Source organism: Bactrocera oleae, chromosome 5, assembly GCF_042242935.1.
Source record: "Bactrocera oleae isolate idBacOlea1 chromosome 5, idBacOlea1, whole genome shotgun sequence".
In the NCBI taxonomy this organism is placed as follows: domain Eukaryota; kingdom Metazoa; phylum Arthropoda; class Insecta; order Diptera; family Tephritidae; genus Bactrocera; species Bactrocera oleae.
This window is the reverse complement of record NC_091539.1, coordinates 65,332,957-65,356,561: the sequence shown is the minus strand read 5'-3', so window position 1 is coordinate 65,356,561 and position 23,605 is coordinate 65,332,957. Positions and strand designations below refer to the sequence as shown.

Below are 23,605 nucleotides of genomic sequence, written 5' to 3'. Positions count from 1 at the left end.
TAATATATTAAAACTTGATTAAAAAGAATTTGAAAACATTCTGCAATTTAAGTTCTTCATCGGAATCAAATTTTGCGATACTCCTAAGGAAAACTTTCTTTTGTTGTGAGTAAACATTTTCAGTCATTTCAATACAACCAATGACGAATAGCAAAAAAGAGGTAGTCTTTCAAAAATATCTCATCTTTCTTAACATTTAAAAAGCTAGAAAATGTCTCAGTAAAATTTGTATGAAACTCTTTGAGTTTCCATGGCTTCGTCTGGCCAATTTGTATTCTTCTATGAATTGTCTACCCAGAAATTTAAAATTAAATTAACAACAAAAATATTCGCCTTAATAAAAGACATTTTCCCTAATATTTAAATGAAATAAAGGTAAATGTATGAAAAAGATTATCGAAAAGTCTTTCAAGTGCCAAATTAAAAATGTAACCTTTACTACAAATTCCAATAAAGATACAAATCTCGTCTGCCCATTATTCAACTCTACCTGCTGATGACAGCATCTCTGCCACTAGGCAACATAAAGGGCAATTAAAAGCTTAACCAGAGTAATTAAAAGAAAAACCATAAAATGACTCAACCTCGATGGGAGAGAGTACACAGCAGGCAGATGGATCGTTATTGAAACAAAAGTGCCGGAAAAGTGAGTGTGACAGGGTGAGCGCCGGCAGATGAGCAGTTCAAATACAGAAGTCAGACATTTGTTTAAGCAATAGAACCGAAACAGTTGTACGGTTAATAACGGTGACATGCGAGTACACACATAAATGACAGGCAATGACAGCAATCTGTCGGGCAACTCGTTGAACACATAAACTGTAATTAAGTACATAAAGTAGTAACAATGTGTGCTCTATGCAACTCTGCGGCGAGATTTGAACTTATTATTGCATTTGATGATAGAAATGTGTGTTTTATGGCAGGTTTTTTTTATTGCTTATTTGGTTACTGCAGATCATTTTAACAGCTGCATATTGTTGTGGTGTTAATGATGAAGGGAATTGAAGTCGGTGTTTTTGAGAATGATTTTATGCATGTGCATATATAGAATTTTACTGAGATTAAGTGAATACAAGGTAGTTTCGGATCGTTTCTATGGGAAGAAGCCTATGGAATTTAGTTAATACTTTTGAAAGTTAGATATAATCTTCAAATTTTAGAACTGTCGCAAAACAGTTTCTTTAAATGAAGAGGTGTAGTATTTTGGCAATATTTTGGATACACAGGACAGGATTCTGCAGTCATAAAATACTATTTTTTGATGAAGACATTCGACTGATACGAAAATATACTATATGAAAAAAACTGATATCAAAAAAAACTGATATCAAAGTTTGCTAAATTCTGTTCAATGAATCCAATGGATGTTCCAAAGAAACTTTGGGGAATATCCAAAAAAAAAAAAACATCCAGACAACCCTAAAACGAATTCAATCGATATAACTGATGCTCCGAAGATATCAAAAGAATGAGTTAAGAGTTTTTGTCACTAATAAAAATTTGGGTATGCGAAAGCACTGTAAAAAGTGAGAATCGCGAGCAATTGTTGAAGCTGACAAAGAATGAAATGTAGATGCTTAATTTCACTCCGGATTTCAATCAATTATTTTCGCAGTAGACAGCACGTGATAACCTCAATCATTAGTAGTATGAAGAAACTTAAAAGTCAGCTGGCTGTTATGGCGTCTTTATACCGCGAGCGCATAAAATAGTTTTATTTGACAATTTACTATAAAAATTATTTCATAGCATTGTTGAAACTTTGAAAGGGCGAAGACGTGGCAAAACGAATCCATTTAAAAAATAAGAAGAAGACAGTGCTATTTAACGAAGATAATGGCGTATTCTTTGGATCTGACCCCAACACGTTACTCCTGCTTTCAAAGACTTTAAAATAATGCTCGAGAAACTTAACGAATGAAAAGCTAATTACAAAGTCTGAGGACAGCTTAAAACAGCAGACTAATAATAAATCAGAATATGGTATCGAAAAGTTGGAAAATCACCTTATTTGGTGTATCACTCTTTCTAAGAACTATGTTAAACAATAAATTTAAATTTTAGCTAAACAATTTTTCTTTCTTTCCTAACCGATATACAACTTTAAGCACCTGTGGAAAAATACTTATATTTCCCTATAATTTGCGTTGTCACTGGAAATACTATATGGGAATGAGAGCGTGCTTTTTGTTATCATCTTTTTGTATGTTTACATTACCTACGCTTTATTTTGCTATGCTACCTATTTACTACTACGCATTGTACTTCGAAAGGTTAAATCAGCCTTTTAATTTCAATCAAGCAAAAACGTGAGCTTGGTGGGGGTTTCAATTTGATACTCACTAGTATTTGCGCATCACAATTTTTTTTGTTGTAGAAGACAATATCGTTATAAACGCAATATCATTGCTGAAAACTACAATGGCAGCAAAAACTACAACTAGCAGCTAAGCCGGCACAAAGGTCTTAAAGTAAGTCTTACACACCTACAGACATATACCTAAATACATGTATAAGTATGTATATATAAAAAAACAGCAGTCGAGCAACTTAAACCGTACTTAAGGCGCTTTCTATTATACCAAGCACGTCACCTCACCTTATTCACTGTAAAGCACTACACCTGCCACACCCACAATGAGTTAAAATGCTACATCATCCTTTCTTCCATGATTTCACTTGCTTACACACACCCACCGATGGAGTTTACTTTATCAAATATTGTTACTGACTTTTTACAGATTTCGATTATTTTCTCTTTTCGCTGAGGTACTTAAATAAATATTGTTGTGACATAATATATTGTCCTGTAGGATTTAAGCTGCTGCTGCATACATAAGAGCTCTCAAATAGCTGCATACATTTGTATTCAAGTCTTCTACAAGAGATCTTAAGGGAATAAGAACAGAGAAAAAAGGTAATAAAAACATTGTCATTGTTCATTTCCAGTTTTTGTTTTACTTCTTTAGAGTTTTTACAATTTTATCTTCTGAATTTTAATGTTATTTGTGTGTGGATTTTACCAAATTTTTTTACTAGCGCCAAACTTACATAATACTTGTATATAATAGAACTCAAATGATTTAACAATGTATATTCGGGGTGTGTAGATTTATCAATTCTGTATACATTCGATTATCGATATTTTGTTTTTGTTATAATCGGACACTTATGATTATCATGTGCTTGCATTAAACGCCAAAATAGATATTGGCGACTTTTCAAAAAAATTCAAATTTCATATTTTCCTCTGAACACACCTCGTTATAGTGCCAGAACATCTAACAAGCCTCCTTCAGTGGAAAGAAACAGATACTATGATACAAAATTTACAGTTTACTAAACTGAAAGATGCTTGTGAGATGTTTGCACTCCATTTCTGATCTGCTCTTGGACATTAGGTAGCCTTTAAATGGATGGATCCACGGCCCACATTGAACCAGGAATGAATAGTATGAAAGGCTTTTTCATTTCAGAAATGTTGTGGAATGTTTTCAGTTGCCTGCAAAAAGTCAACCAATACATAAAAGTTTATTTTCGAATGTAGCCGAATATTCAAAAATGGCTCCGTGTGCTGCTCAGTCGCAGTGTTGATCTCCAACAATTTCGTAGTGCAAAAACTTGGCTTAGCATTTTGGACATGGTGTTTTATCTACGAGAGCTAAGAATCAATAAGATCTTAAACGCCTTCATTAGTTTTCCGTTAGTATTACTATTAAACTTAAACTTGAGTTGATTCGAGAAAATATACATATTTGTATATAAATATATCTAGGCATTATCTTGATAATTAAATACCATGTTTTTTGCAGCTGCTCACGTGTGAAAGCGAACTCTCTTCTGCTGAGTCTGGAGTATTAAAATAGCCGGTATAAATTTGTAGTTTAACACACCAATCTAACTTTTAGTAGCTTTTCTCTAAGTTAAACTCTCGTACTCCTCGTACTGGTTTGTTTCTGAGCACTTTAATTATCTGCGGTGCTCCGCAAAACTATTTCTGTGTTGCATATTTTAGGATCCACAATATAGCTGGAAGTCATAGATGTGTTCCCTATAAGTGTAGCTGAACTTTCTCTTATCTCACTAAATCGTTTCGCAACCCAGATTTCCAATGCAAAGAAACACTTCAAATTACTTTAAAACTGATTAAATTTAATTGCTTGGAGTAAAAGTTTCGGCTAAACTTATTTTGATATATTAATTACTATCCAAGCCAAGTCTCAGAATAGAAATAGCAGCGTAACAAGTTTAATTGCTCTGTCCAACTATTTAATTACAAAGTTCTATGGGCCTCATATTACAACTGATTGTAGTATTATTCATAGTACCACTAGCGGGGGGTTGTGTGAGGCAAGGCAAGGTATAAATAAGTAATCAGAATAATATTTTAGCGGTGTTGTTGCTTTTCTATCGCTTTGAACTTCTATTTGTATTAGAATGTTGGCTTACTCGGTTGAACGTTTAAACTATATTGCTAAACAGAGTGGTGTATAATACTTCAAGCTGAAAAACAGTTCGAAAAGTCATCGAAAAACAATAAAAAAACAAATGTAAAATTTATCGCTAAAATATAAACGATTTTTTTTTTTCAATATATCCCGCGTATTTCAATTATTTATGTTATAATCTATATATTTCTCAAAATCGAAACTGATCACTTATTAGTTCAAAACAGGAAAAATGCTAACTTCGGTTGCACCGAAGCTATAATGACCTTCACAAAACTTTACAGATTTCAATCGTTCATTTTGTATTGCAGCTATATGATATATTGATCTAATCTGAACCATTTCTGCGAAGAATACATTGTTGCCTTAAAGAATAACTCACGCCTAATTTCGTAAAGATATCTCGTCAAATAAAAAAGTTTCCTATACAAGCACTTGATTCCGATTGTTCCGTTTGTATGGCAGCTATATGCTATAGTGGTCCGATATCAGCCATTCCGATAAATGAGCAGCTTCTTAGTGATAAAAGGACAGGTGCAAAATTTCAGATCGCTAACTTAAAAACTGAGGGACTAGTTTGTATATATGCAGACAGACGGACATGACTAAAAAGGTCTTCGACGTTTCCTTCTGGGTGTTACAAACTTCGTCGCAAACTTAATATACCCTAATCAAAAAGTCTTACAGAAATAACACCATAGTGAATAGGGATAACCTTATTTGTTAGTTCTATCATAAGATGCTGTAAAGACTACCAAAAAGCTACCATTTAAGTGCAGGAAACAAGTCCTTTATTTACCGGAATATATTTTTAGAAAATACTACAATAGCTTTAAACAATGCTTCTGAAATTTTATTTTTGTAATAATACGATTTTTTTGGCAACTTTTTACCGATTTATAAAAAATAAGGGTAGTAATATCTTCAACTTACAATATTTATTGCAAATCTTTGGTACTTTCACACCATGCTTTAAACTCGAGTTTAAAAATTTTAGTTTATTTTTAGCTATCAGTATTGTCATCAGAATGTTTAATAGACTTTGAGTTTAATTTTTTATTTTTGTATTAAAATTCTGAAGAACTCTTAAAATTGTCGACAGCTTGACCAAATTTTGTACAGTTGGTCAATAATTTTCTATTGAGCTGTAATATTTTGTTGTTGTGTAGAATTTAAACTTCATACAGCATAGAAAAGATGTGGCACAAAGCACGATAAAGGAAAATATATATATTAAACTCAGTTCCTGAATAGAGTTCATGCTAAAAACCAAAATGTTAAATAAACTCAAGTTTGTACATTTTTTTTATTTAAATGCGGAAACATTTTTAAAGTTGGAGTTTATGTAAAAGCGAAAACAATAAAAATATAAGTCCGCATTTAATTTTATCGAAACAGCGATTCCATTTTTCAAGACCTTTTTGACATGTGGTGATCAAAGCTATAATCGCATCTAATTTCCGTAATTTTTTTAATTTACTCCGCTGCAGCTGTGGCAGTTGTGTTTGCTGAAAATTAAAAACCACTAACTAGCAACTGAAATTGCATAGTTACGCACAAATATCTTGGATACCAGGTATCGTGGTGCGAATTGAATATGATGAAAATCAGTTGAAAACATAACACAAACTAATTAGTGGAAAATGCGTTGACATTCACTTAGTTACGCGCACACATATGCATATAACACTACATGACAAATGTTTTTACAGTGACACCGGTGAAATATAAAACTCACCCGCTAGCTAACAAAATGCAAAAGTTTTTGGCGAGCGTAGTTGAAAAGTTTCCCCGCACCACTGATTTTATTTAAAACTGGTCGTATATTACTGGTATATAATATAATATTTACATATATCTATGTATCATAGGTAATATTATGTGTACAATTATAAGCACAAGCATGTCACTGTATACTCGTGTCCATTTCAGTGCGCAAACATGTTGCCAAAGCAACCCATAAACCGTTACAAGTCTGCTCGTGCAATTATACTTCTAGTTGAATGTCAAGTGTGCACCGGAGCGTATGAGTGATGTGTGCGTACAAAGGTTTGATATGTGCCTACATGGCACACGCATTTATGTCACGCTGTTACGTCACATTAGTGTTGGTGTTGTGCACAAATTCAGTCATTCTTTGGACACATTTCTTTTGAACACACACTATAATGTTGCCACACTTTTGGACAATGCGATTTATACAGATTTGGTCATGCATGATTATGCTTGTATTTTTTGTTTTTCTTTTTTTTTTTTGCAACTTTTTGTGATTTTTTCTATTTGTTTGAGTTTTTTTTTATTTGTTCGTTTGTCTGGTACATGACAGGCTTAGACACTTAAGTAAATACAATTTAGTTAAATTCTTTTGAATGCGTTTTTAGCTTATGTTCCACAAATAGTTTTATGCTATATTATTTTTAGGCAAGTTCTAACCTCAAATTTAATATAACATGCTTTAAATTAATGGCAGTTTTTACTTCATCATAAATGTTAGTAAAAATGTGTTCTTTATGAATTTTTTTTTTTAAGTGGTTTTGATATTATGCAAATTAATTTGGTTGAACATTTTAATGTAATATAACCCAACCTCCTCCTCCAGCAGTTTAAAGCGCCAATATTTATTCTTATATGAATTTTATAATTTTTAAAATATTTTGAATTAACTAAAATGGAATCGCTTGTGAAAACAGCCTTTTTGTGCTTCACCTCACACCCTGCTTACTTTTTCCCTTCAATGTGCCCAGAGATTCAACATACATACATACATATTCGTTGTTTATAGTTCAGACAATTTTACACTCCATGCTTTACTCATGTCCTGTCATTATGAACATTGCCAATTGCATTTTAAATCACTGTGCTTTCATTCTTTGTCATGACACCCTTCACTGTGTACAAAAAAATTATGTTTCTGACATTTGCATGACTGTCAGTCATACAATTTCCAAATGAACTACTCCGAATTTCGGCGGTCAACTGGAAGACCGGACATTTGTATCAATGTCAGTTGATTGGAGTTAACATTTTAATATGCAAAGGATATGCTAGGGATTTGGTAGAAGGCTTATTATATATTTGAGTATGTGTGCGAATAGCGAAGTTAACTGGATTGTGTATGGTGGGCCAATGAATTATGAATATTTTTGTTAATATAAATAAGCTGTTCAGAAATTAGGGTCGAAATATTTCCACTTTCTATATATGATTTGTATGCTGGCTGCGTATTTTTTGATCGAATTTTGATGACTTTTGGATTAGAAGTATATATTTTTATACATTGAACAGCGTATAATAAGTTTGCCACGAAGTTTGCAATACCTAGAAGGAAACATCGCAGACCCTTTAAAATATAACTATAAATAATCAACATGACTATCTGAGTCGAATTAGTCATGTCATTCTGTCCGTGTATACGCGAACTAGTCCCTCAGTTTTTAAGATATTGAACTGAAATTTTGAACACGTATCTTTCTCTACAAGAAGCTGCTCATTTGTCGGATTGGCCGATATCGGACCACTATAGCATATAGCTGCCATACCAACTGAACAATCGGATTCAAGTGCTTGTATAGGAAACTTTCTCCTTTGACGAGATATCTTTACGAAATTTGGCATGGGTCTTACCAAAGAGAATAATGCAATTTCCGAAGAAATTGTTCAGATCTGATCACTATCGCACATAGCTCGCATACAAACTGAACGAACGTTTTTTCTTGTTTGAGGGTCTTTTCGGTGGGTACTTGGGAGTATTTATTACATTATAAATAATATAAAAAAATTTAAAACATATTAAAATTTCACACAAAATCGCTGAAAATAAAATTTTCATTTATTATGACCATTTGCCTTAAATTTAAACGCTATAAAAAATCGACACTAAAATCATGCGAAAAAGTAGCAACGGAAATAGCAGCTCAACTGTTTATCTTTGAAGAGCCCGGCAGTTGAATTCGCAACAACAATAAAAAGAAAAACACAAAAAAGTAAAATAAAAAAGACACTTGAGCACAACTTTTGCAGCCCTTCGGAAAATATTTTTGCCCTCGCAGTCAAAAGTTATGGCGTTGTTGGCAATAAAGCTGACGGCTTAGCGCCAAAAGCGTTCGCGCCGAGCGCTAAATATGGCATACATATACGCTTATATATTCACGAAAAAGTATTATATACAACCACATATACATACTTAGCCACTTATGTAAGGGTCAGCGTTGTGCAGTTGGTACTTGGCGTAAGTCGCAGATAAACGCAAACCCAACCCACGCCGAGAATGTAAAATGGAGGGAGTAAAGAGTGAACTCCGGAAATGGCTGCAGCATCAAAGGCATAAAGCAATAAAGATTTTGTGTCTAGTTTATGCCGTGCAGTCAGTCACGTCCTTTACACAACACATTTCCCTTAGTTTCCGGTCGAAACGAGTGTCTTCGTGCACAGGAAGTTTCTTTGTGATTTTTTTTTTGTGCATTAGTATTTCGCTTATTGGGTGTAAATAAACACTTAACAGGTTCTCAGGTTATTAAACTTTAACTCTTAACTGCTAAACAAGTGGGGTGGGAATATTAGAATTTTTCAATAATCTACCGTTGCCAGGCTTCAAAACGGCGAAACTACTTATCCAATGGTGCCAGCTTGAATTGAGTTCAAGCGGTGTGTTAGTATCGTTTATTTTTGAAAAACTTTTATAAAAATTTAACACTACTCTATTACAACTTCGCGATCTAAAGTTAAATCGCCGAAAAAACCGCACTTGACCGAATAAAAACCGAGTCAATTCTGGTAATGGTTGGAATCGGCTGTTGTGCTGCCATTTTCACACGTTGAATTGCAAAAGGTTTTAATTTCGTTTTCGAAAATTAATTAGGGCAAAGATTCATTTAATATTCAGAAATGTGTTCATCTCTTCATCAGTCTTTCTTTACGATGACTGATATGTGTTAAAGTTGATATAATGATCTTATTTCGTAAATTTCTAGACAGATTTGGAAATCATTCCATCGTACTTTTCATTCTCATTTTCTATAAAATCGCCCATGAAATAAATCAGAAAAGGAAATCTTAGATGTTGCAAGCTTATACGTCCTTACACTATACACTATCTCTGCATCAGATGTATAATATATACCATTGCAAAGCACTGTGAAAGTTATTTTGTAAAAATTGGCGAGGTCGGCTCATATCCTCTGGATAGGTTATATTAGGTTTGCTACCCTTTAAAGTATATGTTTAATGATTTAGCCATGTCCGTCTGTCTGTATATACGTGAACTAATCCCTCAGTTTTTGAGATATTGATCTGCAACATATTTCGGCAACGTCCTTTTCTCCTAAAGGAAAATCTGTAACCGGACCACTATTGTATATAGCTGCCATACAAACTGAACGATCGGTATCAAGTGCTTGTATGGAAAATTTTCTCATTTGACGAGATATCTTCACGAAATTTGTCATGGGTTTTACCTAAGGGAATAATGCAATCTCCGAAGAAATTGTTTAGATCAGATCACTATCGCATATAACTTGCCTACAAACTGAATAATAGGACTCAAGTTCTTGTAAGGAATCTTTTGTATTTGTAAAAGGTATTATAGCTTCGGTGTAGCCGAAGTTAACGTTGTTTTATGACTCTACTAACTAAGACCTCTTAATATTAAGACTAAATTCTAACGTCTCAAGTGTGCATTTTATTTTTATTGTTTTACTCGAAATTACCACTGTCTTACTTTTCTTTAAAAAGTTTCTCCAAAATTTCGAAAAATTGTACCTCCTTTTAATTCTACAAACTTATGCTAATTTCAGTGATGTTCTTCCTCTATCACAGGTCACTTCTGCGACTCACTATACAAAGTTTTCGCCGTCAGCGTCAGCGCGCAATGTTTTCATCATTCCTTCTGCGTAATTCATTAACTCATTATTATTTGTGTCGTTCAAAATGTCAACTTTAGTTGCCATAATTCCTCTTCAATGAACTCGTTCAATCCAAATGCAATGTGACGTACGCCGCCATAAACTAACCGCACACAAACAAACATGTACAATACTCGTATGTAAATGAATTATTGCGTAGCTACAGTTGCAAGGCAGAAGAGGGGGAGGAGAGGCACCACGCCTCTATGAGATTAAATGAACAGCTGTTGCGCGCTCAAGAGCCAAATAAACACAGTACGACGTTCAGTGTGTGAGCTCTCGAGAGGACAGGCTCATAAACAAAAACAATGCACGAACCAAACGAAAACACATAAGTTCACAATATGAACAACAACAACAACAATTACAATGCAAATAACAACCACTTGTGGGAGTCATAGAAATCCATTGAGCCAATAAGCTCGAATTGCGACACGTACGCTTCCGAATAAGTGTGTGTGTGTATGTTGATAGTAGTAGTAGTATGTTTGTATGTCTGCAGAGAAAATGAAAGCGTGTAAAGTGAGCCCAGGCGCTTCTCTGTTGCGCACGATTTGTGTCATAATTCACTTGTTTTCCCACTTTGAGACCCTCAGTAACATTCAATGAAACCGAAAGAGTCGTACCGTTGGAAAAACACAACATAAACAGCAAGAACCACAATAACAACAATTGCAAGCGAATTCAATAGAGACTGTTTGGCTGGTAAGCGCCTGCTTGACTGCTTATAGGCAGAGCTGTCAGTCCGCTTATGAATCAATAGTTACTCATATTTACAAGTTATATCCATACATACCATACATACATTCGCACATATAAATATATATATATATACATACTTAAGTTTGTCACGAGGTTTCTAACACCTAGAAAGAAATTTTGGAAATCCTAATAAGCATATATATATGTAAATAATAGGCATGGCGAGAGTCCTTTTGCCGCCAAGAAGCTACTCATTTCTTGGAACGGTCAATATGGCATCACTATAGCTTAAGCTGCCATACAAACTGCACGATTCAAAATCAAATTCTTGTAAGGAATATTATGAATTTGTGAAGGGCTATTATAGCTTCGGGGCAACCGAAGTCAACGTTTTTCCATGCTTTTATTATTATAAATGCTACCTAACAAAAACATATATGCATACACATACATATATAGAATATGTGCTTCACAATTTCTGCTTGATTTCACATAAAAATTTTATAATAATTAATCACTCAATATACATACATACATAACATATGTATAAATGTTTTCGTATCAAAATTTCTTTGCTCTCAATCTTCAGCATCAGCATTTCCACATATGCACTTACATGCAAGTATGTGTGTTTGTGTGTGTAACGCTAATTTTGTTTGCGTGTGTATTCAGCGATGCATGGTATCGCATTAAATCAGATTATTTACAACTGATCGCGCATGTAACTGTTGTTTTTATTCATTTAAATTAATTCTATTCAAGAGTCATTCATCTGCTCTCATATGCTTTATATTTCGTTGTGTTTCTTCTTTGTTTCTAATTGCCAACTATATGCGTCTTTATTGTTCACTAAATAATATAAATAGATATATGTATGCATATATGAATATATATATATATATATATATGTACAAGGTCGAATAATTCATTAAAGCCTATTAACTTTTTCTTCATCTCGTGCTTAATTGGGGAAAATTGGTCAAAGTCATTGGACGTGTCTTGGAAAATTCCTCAGCTTCAGCTGTCTCTGGTTATCAAGCGTGAACATTATAATTGGCGCATTTATTGCGATGCTCACCACCAATGGGAGGCAATTCATTGATATAAATAAAGTGCAAATATCATTGGCATTCGGTCTTTAAGTACTTTGTACTTTTTGTGCTTTAATATAAAGCGAAGCCAATATGAATTTGCAATAATAAACAGTAATTATTATTAATAATGGTAAAATAATGTGTACTTATGTAAAGTAATGCATAAATCATATTATAATTGATAAATTTAAACAAAATTCTTGTAGTATAAGTTTTAAATATATTTTACTATATTCTAACACCGAATAAAAGCAAAGAAATCAGTAATTAATTCTTTAAGGCTCTAAAGTTAATTTGTAGGAAAAAGGCACGTTTTTGAGAATTTTCAAGACGAGACAGTTAAAATATTTATATCAAAACCATTTGTAAACTAAAGCATGATATTCGAGAAATGTTTTGTAAAATTTTCATGTAAAAGTTAAGACAATAAAAAATAGAAAAAAAATTACTTACAAAAGCTTGATATTTCAGTTAGTATGACAGTTAATAATATAGTTGCCCAATAAAGAATTTATTCAGATATTATATTATTGGCTTAGAAAATAAAAACAGTAGGATTGGATTATGAAAAATGAAGAGGTCTAGGTTAATTGGTGTTTCTCAGGTAACGTGTCTATGGCTTAATAAAATTATTCTACGTTCAATCTGTTGTTACCTTTAAAATTTTCTGTGGTTTTTGAAAAGGATAAGAAATTAAAAATTCTTAATGATGAATATCTTTTTTATTTTAAATATTAAGTTATTCCAAAAAATTTATATAGGTATATGAGCAGAGGATGCTCATATGTATAAAAGGTTGCAAAAGAAAGTTTGAAAATTGTGATATTTGAATTTTTATAATTTAAGGATATTGAAAAAATTTAATTTTTGTTTTTAATTTTTTATTCTTTTTTTTAAGTTATTAATTCCAATAAAATAAACATTCAGATGTATCTTTGTTATTTTCTTTTTATACATAAAAATTATAACAGTTGCGTTGAAATGATAAAACATCGACTTTAATCCCAAAAAAAGGCACTATCACCATTTATGTGGCATCAGCAAGCCGCTTAATAGAACACTGTTTCTAGTTTGTGCAGTTCCAATAAATTATGACCTAATGACTTCATCAAACATCAACTTGATTTATGCAAATGAAACGCAAACAGAGTGACCACTTTATTAACACACTGACATAAATTCACATTGACACAGCTTGATGGGTAGCGGCGCTTAGAAATCTCAAAAATAGCACATAATGTAGAAAGCAGTGAGCAAAAAATGTAGAAATATGGTCTATAAAATAAAGAAAAATGACGCCTGAAACTATACAACGCAAAACCGATAGTAAATAACATAGAGACAAAAATTTTTATGTATTTAAGGCGATGGCAACACTATTTGAAAGGAATTCTCATGTATTTAAATAAAAAGAATAGGTTCCAGCTGATGAGCATGCTACTATGCGTGGACTGACGTGATACAGATTTAGGTAAAAAGTCATTAAAAGTGAAACGTGACTAACAATTATATTTTTTTTCTGATAAAATACTTTTTCATCTTCTGCTCTCGTACTAAGCGCTTAAATCATAAAAGTTATTAACTGTATCCCAATAATTTACGACTCCAAAGCAAGAAATTATGGAAGTCAAATCTGGAGAGCTGGGTGGTCAGTCAATGTCACCATTTTTTGAACAAGAACTGTTGGAGTTCCGAACTTTAGAAGAAATGGACAGTCAGTCGGCAATATTTTTTGTGTTAATTACACTGGATTTCTAAGGAATATATTTAATAAAACCTACTAATTGAGTATAAAATAAACAAAATTATAATGTTAACTAAAAGAAGACAACGAAAGCAATCGATTTCTCATTCTCTCATGGATGAATTTTTGGGCTCAAGCGCCTATATGTATGCTCTAATAAATTACTTAAACGTTGGATATTTATTATGCCATGAATTAAAAAAAAAACCTTGGAAACTCTACAAATACAAATATATCTATAAAAGACTCAGCTCGTCGACTTAGCCATGTCCGTATGGCTGTCCATCTTATGCATGAGAATGCGCTAACTAATTCGATCTGAAATTTTGACACTTCCTTTTATCCCCAAAAACCTGCTCATTTGTCAGAACTGCGGATATCGGACCATCATAAAATATAGCTGTCATTCATAAAGATCTTTTTATACCATTTTATGCTATAAAAAAGGCACATGTAATGGTTATTATAGGTAGCTTCGGTGCAGCCGAAATTAACATGTTTTCTTGTTTTTATTTCAGTTCTGCAAAAAGCTATAAAGGTGTATATGAGCAACATATTCATATACATATAACATTTCTCTGAAACTATGCGCGCTTTAATTACAATAATGGTAGCTAGCTCAAAGCTTTTGTTTTCGGAAAGGAAACTGTATTTGAAGTTCTTGAACAGCTCTTATTTCAAAAATAATTGTTATTTTTTATTAATTTACCTCTGCTGTATTTAATAAAAGCTCTAAAGGTAAGCTCAATTAGTTAGAATCCCAAATAATAACCGAATTGAAAGTGCTTTATATAATATTTATATAATTTATATATATATTAACAACTCTTCTACTATACTTCACAATATCAACTATAGTGCTCGCCATCTGCAAGTTAGTGAACGTGCACTTACAAATGATTTTTTTTTTTTTGGTGCGGTGCGAGAAACTAGTTTTCAAGTACACTCGTTCGAAAGCACAAACATTTATTTTCAGCTAATATACTTTATTTTATGTCTATGAATGCTCATGTATACATGTACCTATGCATTTATCCTTTATATAATAACCAACTAGGTATTGAAGGAGCTTTAGTGACGGTTCAGCTATTGCCTGTCAAGTAAAGCCGAAATTGACAGCAATAATTGTCAGATTTCTGAGAAGGTGTGAGAACACTATTCGAAATAACAATGAAGAATAATTGAAAATAACAATAACACAACACAGCAAGAACATATATAAACTGTTACTATTTTAAACTACAGGCAACAATTACAACAGCAAAAACTATAATATACTTTCACCTCGATTTTGCAACGGAGAACAATAATATCAACTAACAGGAATTCGTTGGAAATACTTGTACAAATACAAATGAAATTGCTGCCTGTGGAATACTGCAGGCAATCACAAGCTCGATATACAGCTGTTATAAATCTGCTGACGAAATGTGAGCATGTTGGTTTTGTTATATTTTAAATTAGCTTTAATTGGGAAATATTTTATATTTAGGTTATATGGACACCAGTAATAGTTTCCAATGAAAATCACATGCAGTATTCATATTGCTTCATCCTACATCCAAATTTTAACATTAACTTATTGACTTTTGGCTTTGCTTAGGCAGAAAAAAATAAATTTAGTTCGCAATTAACTTATTGCGTGTCACCATAGATGTAAAACTTAGAAATACTCAATTTTTTTGTGAAAGTTTTAAAGCCACACCAAGCTCTACATTTATTTAAATATATAACCCAAAAACAACTGCTCGATTAACTTTTAATTCTAAGATTCTAAAACCAAACAACCATTGAATAAAAGCTTTTGCTTTGAAGTCGGTCTTCTTTTCAGTAATAAAGTAAAAGTCGTACACATCAAGATCCTCCAATTCAGGCCCGAAAATTTTATTCATCATAGCTTTGTGGTATTTCCTATTGACTGCAGCATTATGGCCGGTTTTATTTTTGAATAAATTTGGACCAATGATTCCCTCTGCCCATACATCACACCCAAACAGTCACTTTTTGAGGATCGAACGGCGTCTTAACAACGGCTTGTGGATTATCTTACCCATTTAACCAAAAGAGAGCTTCACGGGCTAAGTCGATTTTCAGTTAGCATTTAGAAGTTTATATATGAAAAATTTTATCGAAATAACAGAAGTTAAATCCATTCACTTAAATCAACCTTTTTTCAAAAATTTTAAATTTGAACTTAAGTCTTTATTCCATTTATCATGACGAGCACTAAAGCATATATATTAAATCGGAAAAAGTAATAATGCCATATTTCACTTACCCCCAATTCAACATAAATCGTGTAGATGGGATATGGCAACGCAATCACCATGCCGGTAAGCCAAGTCGCGCAGCAGCACACAAAGGCCGGCAGGCGGCCCTGCAGTGGATCGCTCAGCCAACGCATGCGATCCCAGGCGATGAGAATATGCGATATTATGGCAACATGCAGTGGAATGTCCTGTGGTGAGCATAAAGAAGAGAAATTGAAATCGAAATACAAATACAAATATAAAGGCAGTTGTATAATATAGTTTGGTAAATATATATATGGCAAAAGTGTTGTTGTGTACTAAGTTTTAAAAAGCGCAACTTCAATGAGAGTTTGTTTGTTTTTTCAGTTTCATTTCCAGCTAAGTTGACATTTATTCTTTTTAATACTGAATTTATAAACTGACACTGAAAACTTTATAATTAACTTTGTTTGATATTGCCGCTTGCTTATTAGAGCTTTTAAGCTAATGTTAGTGGTTTCAAAGCAATATTTACTTTTAAGTATAAATATATATTTGTATTAATTCAGATATATTTTTATTTTATTTATTCTTCTTTCTTTAGTCTATTAAAACACTCGCCTATTTGCCGATGTCACTGAACTTGTTTCGTGTAACTTCCACAAGGCAATTGACTGCAGGCCGCAAACTTTTCCATATCTGCCGCAAATGACACTTTCGCGTAGTTTTAATAGCGAAAGTTTTGCGCCGCAAAAATATAGGTGTGTTTGTATGTGTACTAATATGTATGTATATTTGTGTGCCTGTGTATGCTAATGGTAATCGTAATCGCGGTGAAACCACAGTTAGATCTTTTCCGTAAACCGAGTTGGATATTGTCAGCAGTGTTGCAGATAGTTATTCAAAAGTATTACATAACATACTTTTAGCTACTAATCACTGAATTATCGTTGCATATTATATGGTAATTAACCCTTGCATTTCCCACAGGACATTTGTGTTCATGTGAGTGTTTCGATATCAAATAATTAACGCGCTTAAAAAAATTTGTTTATTTCTGAGGTGAATTGTGGCGAACAATTTTTCCATAACGAGATTTATTTTACGAAATGAACTAAAAAATGGAAATTAATTTTGGTTATGGTAAGTTTTATAGCTGACACTCGTTATGAGTATGAAATTTTTAAAACGAAAAATAAATAATTAATAAAGAGAGGAAATCTTGTAGTTGAGTTAAAATCTACTTATCTATTTTATATATAATATTACTAGTTCACGTGGTTGGCTCAAGCTTTCAGATCCAAGTTGTTTTAGCTATGAGCCCACAAAACAGTTTAGAAGTTAGTCTTGAGCTGATTGCACCACGTCGACTTCCAAACAACGTTGACCATTTGAATTCGTTACGATTTTCAAGCTAAGCAATTGAGATTAGACCGGTTAATATCCCCACAACTAGGGAAAGGCGAACATTAGAGTGGGTGAAAAACACCTTACACCTTTGGATTTAGACGAACTTTTGGAATACACAAGTACTAGTTAAATATATCTGCCAGTATATATATATATATAAATATAATATATGTTCACAAAAGTTTTTTTCCCCCTTTAAGGACTTCCGATTCTTAATAACTTTTTTCAACGGTTATAGTCATAAAATATCTCATAACAAGAAAAAACGTTATCATCGACTATACCGAAACTATAATACCACTCACAGGTGAATTTTTATAGTATAAAAAGATCATGATTTTGATCGTACAGTTTGTATGGCAGTTATATGATTTAGACCAAATTTCAGATCTACATCTCAAAAGTAACTCAGTTCGTCACGCTGATCAGTTATACATATACTTTTTAGGGCCTGTTCAGCTTAGAAAAACTGGTAATTCACGTTGTTCTAACAACCATTAATATGTATTTTTTTGTCACCAAAAAGCTATATTTTAAGAGATGGATAGTTTGAAAGAAAACCGCTGCAATGATGATGGCAATTTGGGCTATAGATTTACGGACCTACGAAGGCGAAATTCTTACCCACATAATTTAAGATAAAAAATTAGATAAGCATGAATATTGCATGTAAATATCAGGATAATGCTGGAATGAATAAAAATGTGTCTCTTAAATCTTGTGGTGAAGCGCTGACGTTTGTTTTTTTTCATTTTTTTTTCATACAACTTAATTTTTTTATCGTTATGGCAGTTGAAAAAACAAAGATAGATTGTACATAATTTTTTATTATCCTGGAGTGCTTGTATCTACTAATATATATATATATATATATATGCATCAAATATATATATATAACAACGCCCGGCAAGTAGATTTTTGGTGTGATTTTAGGGACAAAACACGTGTGCCCAACTATTGAGAGAAATACTGCTGAATTGACAATGCGTGGCAAGATAAGAATCCGTTCTAAATTACATAGATGCTAGTCATTTTCATGAACGGTAATTAGTTATTCTTTCAGATGCATTTATCGAATCTAGAAGAAACTTAGAGGGTAATGGAAAAACTTTCTAGATTTAAGCGATAATCTCAAAGATGATTCTCAAATAAATATTCTTTAATAGATTAATTTACAAATGACTGGTCAAATTTAAACCTAATCGACATCTACAAGTAAGGCGTAAGCGCTTGAAATAAGTAACATATATATACATATACATATATATACATATATACTTATATTTAATTGCTTCCTATATCTAAGGTAACTGAGTTCTTAAACATTCTTCTCTTTTCTTGCTGTTTGTTTTCAAAGAAAAAATTTCTATTTATAATAGAACAAATTCGATAATGCTTGAAACTTTTTACGCATAGCTAATTAGCTTAAAGCACATTTAATACCAGCTATTGTATTAAATAGAGCTATATTTAGAAAGTGAGCAGAAAGATACTTGAAAATACGGATATAAAAGAGCAAAGAACGCTAAGCCATACGCTTTTGCTGCCTTTGGTCTAATGCTATCATCGCCCTCAAACGCATTAAATACTTTTGAGACCATTCGCATTAACTAAAAATAAATGACAGCAATATTGCGTGACAATGATTGCAAATAATTGTGTAATCCGGTCAATATCCGGTGATTATGTTCTGTTTAAGGAAATTGAGAAGCGCCAAAATTTTATCAAGTTTCTTGTCATTGACACAACAAGAGAGAACCTAAGTCAAAGTGTACAACAAAAAAACGCAATATTCACCAGGGCAAGGCAAGGTGAACAACAACACGAAACAAAAAAATAATACCCATAACTTTGGCAATTTAATATTTGAAGAGGGTGGCAAAAGAATTTTCATTTCTTAAAGCTGTTGAAACTAAAATAAAACGAAGCAAAAGCTAACTGCTGTAGTTAGCATGTGTCACTGGCATCGGGAGTAATGAGCTACGACGGCGAGTCAAAGTACAATATTTATATTTGTGTATGTGTGTGTGAGTGTAAAGACAACAGCTGTTGCTCACTCATACGCTTACACAGCAGCAAAATGCGTTTAAGTTAATTTAATTTATGTCTTCCAGTTTTTGTTGTTGCTCCCTATTGTCTGTCCTATCTATTACCAGCACTTTGACTTTGTAGCGCGAAACGCGTTGAAAATGAAAGCAATTATCGCTAATGAATGTTATCGATAAATGTGCAGAATATACCCACAAGCGCGTCATCGCAACCACAGCTGAGAAAGACAAAGCGAGAAAACTAGAGTGAGAGTGAAGGCGCTGAAGGTAGTGAAAGTGAAACCTCTACATAAATTTTATGTTTCCACTTTCAAAGCTTTTGTGCCTCCCAGCACGTGTCAAAAATGCCATTTCCAGGATGATGAGAGTATGAAGGAATGACAAGGCAGCTAAAATGTGTTGAAAAATTAACTGCTATTGTCTCGCAGGTCTCGCATATAATATATGTATGTGTGTAAATGTCAGTGTGGTTAAACTGCGGACAGTGCCGCCAACCGGCTAAATGCCCATCATGCTGAGTTGCGGCCATTGAGTGTAGTGCTCACATGAAATAACAATGTGAATTAAATTTTATTTCCACAACAACAGTTTTATAGATATAACGACAATTACAAGTGACAGCGGCCGACGTCCACTTAGCCGCACCGACCTCAATGGTGCTTGTGGGTGTGGGCATATACTCCTATTGATTTATATACAAGTATGTATGTTTATGTATGTGTGTATATGTATGCAAGAAAAAAAATGTAGAGTTGTGTGTCACACGCACATAAATGGCAAATACTCGTAGCTGTCAGATGCATATTGCTTTTCAGACGTACCCGTGCTACACTGCGTATACGTAACTTACTTCTATTACCTTTTCACTTTCGTAGCCGCACTGAAATAATTTTTTTTTTTTTTAGCAAAGGTGTGCAAAATATTATAGAAATGTTGTTATTTACTTCAAATTCGATTTTCGCACAATTTGTAAACTGTTTGTTCGCTTAAATTTATTTGATTAGGCATTCTCAGGAAATATTAAATTAGAGCGTAGTTGTTTTCTTGTGTCTGGAAATTTTCTAGTGAATCAATGCATAATTTTGTAAAAGCTAATTGTACTGTATTGTATCTGAATTGAATTGGACTTTTAATAAATTTAGTTCGACTACGACCTAGCATATATGTATAGGTATTGAATTTAGCACATATTTTGCTTTTGAAATCGAAAGGGTCTAAGGCTAAATGTTGCCGTAAGTAAATATTATGAAAAATAATTTGAAAACCTTCAATGAAGTTGCCATATTTTTATGTACAAAATATCTTTTAAAATATTATATAATTATATGAAGCATTTTTAAAGTACTTTAAAACTATTACTAACCGAATCTTGTAACAAATTGCCACAAATGAATTTTAACCTGACGCATTCCATATGAATATATAGATATACATAGCAGTTATGTAAATATTTGAATAAGTGATAAATTTGGAAATTTTTGGAGAAAGAGCTTGCAATAAAATTAATTTTAAATTGCTGTGACTACATTTCTTGTAACGATATAGAAGTCTTAGAGTTTAGTAAAGTTCAAGGGCTCAACTTTACGAATATGAAATTTTTTTTGTTAAAATGTGTTATTATGTTGAAATTTAATAAAAAACATGTTAATTAAATGACAACCCAAAATACAAATGAAGTCTGGTGTCACTGCTTGACGACATGTTCTAGACAGTAGAGGTTTAGATTCACAATCGCAGAACTCAACATCTTATTCAAAATTCATCAATACTAGTCGTGATTTTCCAACCACAAATGTAGTTAGAGCCAAGTAATGGACAGTACAAGTATATTGGTATGGTGGCCAATAACGAGAAATAAATACGGTAAGGCGTATGGAAAGTACACGAAGAGGAGCTACTACCATATATACATCAGTGAAGTCAAGTCAGGCACTAAACGTCATTTAACATTTACTGCCAAAAGACTTGTTCTGTATGCAACTGGCAGCGCAATCAGCTCTTAGTCTGAGGGAATCCTCCTTTAGTCGTCTGTAATAAGAGGAATTTTTTTTAAATCCCTAAAGTCTCGTAGACTCATCGAAGCTTTTCTAAAAATCACTGCACTTTACAACAATTTTTCATTGATAATCTTGCGAAGGATAATCTGACAACTTAATCTGATACTTAATTATAATATAATATATAATATAATATAATATCTTAATCTCTAATTATCTGATAATTGATGCCTTATATTCTATCTAAACGCGAACAATATGATCTCGTTGTTTCATGAATTATATTAGAGTATATTTTTTTTAACATAAATATTTATTTCAACTTAAATATAAATTATACAATACATAACCCAAAACTTCTGCAGAATTATTTCAATATATTGCTTTCTATGACAAAACTACTTATTCATTTTCATTCTTCATTTTATCTATAGTCAACTAACAATCTAACATCTCTAACCTCATCAACACTTCAACATAAAAATTTTCCACCACTTCTCTTCTCGCACTCACCTGCAGCATTGGCAGAAAGAAGCACAAAAATTGTCCGAATATCCAATTCTGTATGAGCATCACCATCAATGTGATGGGCAACACCAGCGCACACTGCACCAAATGGCACAACGCCAAATTAACGATGAATGCGTGCGTCACATCCTTGTAGAGGCGATGGTACATCGCATACGCGATAATGCTGACATTCATGGCAATACCGGCCAACGCCAGCAACGCATACTGGATGAGGAACAGCCAATAGACGGACTTAATGCTCGCTTTCAGTATGGGCCCGTTAAGGCGGTCCATCGTTTCGGTGTCATTGAAATCGCCCGACAGGAAGTGAGCAATCACCATCAAATACTTCTCTGGTATGTCTTTCAATTTCAATTCTATTTGTTGTTGCTGTTGATGCCGATGGTTCGAGCTAATGGCCGCTGCCATGTGATAGTCCAGTGCATCGCCATCTGCCTCCTCTTCGCTCAGATCGTTGGCGATGTGATAGGCGTAGGGAGAGGAACGCATTTTTATTGATTTCTATTGCTATTTTTGTTGTTTCTTAAGTGATTTAATGTTCAATTGTAGCAACGGCTGTAGGTTGCCGATGACTGCTTAAGTACGCAGAAGAGTTTTAGTGGAATTTAACGAGACATCGAAACATCTATGTATGTAACTGCAAGGAAGAAAAAAAAGTGATTTGATCAGCGTGAAATTGGAAGTTTTTATGTGAAATAAGTTGAATTATTAGGAAATAAATTATTAACATTTTATACTTTTATAAATAATGTGTATATGTTTATACTTGTATGCAACACTACTTAATATAAAACCTCTTCCAGAAGTAGCGGAAATACAATACATTATCGATAAGCAACATGTTTCCATATTGGCAACCCTAACTATATATATTTCCACAATAAAATTTTGTTTAGCGATAAACAAACCCTTTTTTTGGTTGAATTGGTACGTTAATAAATAAAATTGCCGCATTTTAGGGGATGATAATTCACAAGCCATTGCTGAGTCGCCGTTACATTCTACAACAGTCAGTGGTGTGCTCTATCTGCAGAGGGAACTATTTTACTATATTTCTTTAAAAATTGAGCCGTTCATGATGTTACAGTCAACGGGGAACGCTATAAAGCTATGATTAATGACTTTTTCGTGTCTGAATTGAAGGATGTTGATGTGGACGACCTGTGGTTCCAACAAGTCGGCGCTACATACCATACAGCCTACAAAACAATAATTTTATTGAAGGAAACTTTTGGTGAGCGCATTATTTCACGTCGTAGGCCTGTGGCGTGGCCTCCGAGACCGTGCGATTTAACACCGTTGGACTATTTTTTATGTGGTTATGTTAAGTCGCTTGTCTACACAGATAAGAGCAAGACGATTGACGCCTTTTAAGAAGAATATTTAGGGCGCTATATCTGACATACTGACATATGCAAAAAGTGGTCGAAAATAGCTCTCTTGCTAGAACTTATTCGTGCCGGTACCGGTGGTCACTTGTTCGAAATAATTTTTAAA

The 23,605-nt window shown here is 33.1% G+C and overlaps 1 protein-coding gene across 1 annotated transcript in view; it reads right to left on the bottom strand.

Annotated features, from left to right (window-relative positions):
* The window catches only part of LOC106623700 (uncharacterized), an 84,374-nt gene that overhangs the window by 26,721 nt on the left and 34,048 nt on the right, over positions 1-23,605 (bottom strand). Inside the window, exons 2-3 of the mRNA XM_036368936.2 lie at positions 22,091-22,745; positions 16,170-16,349 (exon numbers count right to left, since the gene is read on the bottom strand). Coding sequence (XP_036224829.2) covers positions 16,170-16,349; positions 22,091-22,597 — 687 coding nt within the window. The 5' untranslated portion in view covers positions 22,598-22,745. The remainder of the gene's footprint in view (positions 1-16,169; positions 16,350-22,090; positions 22,746-23,605) is intronic.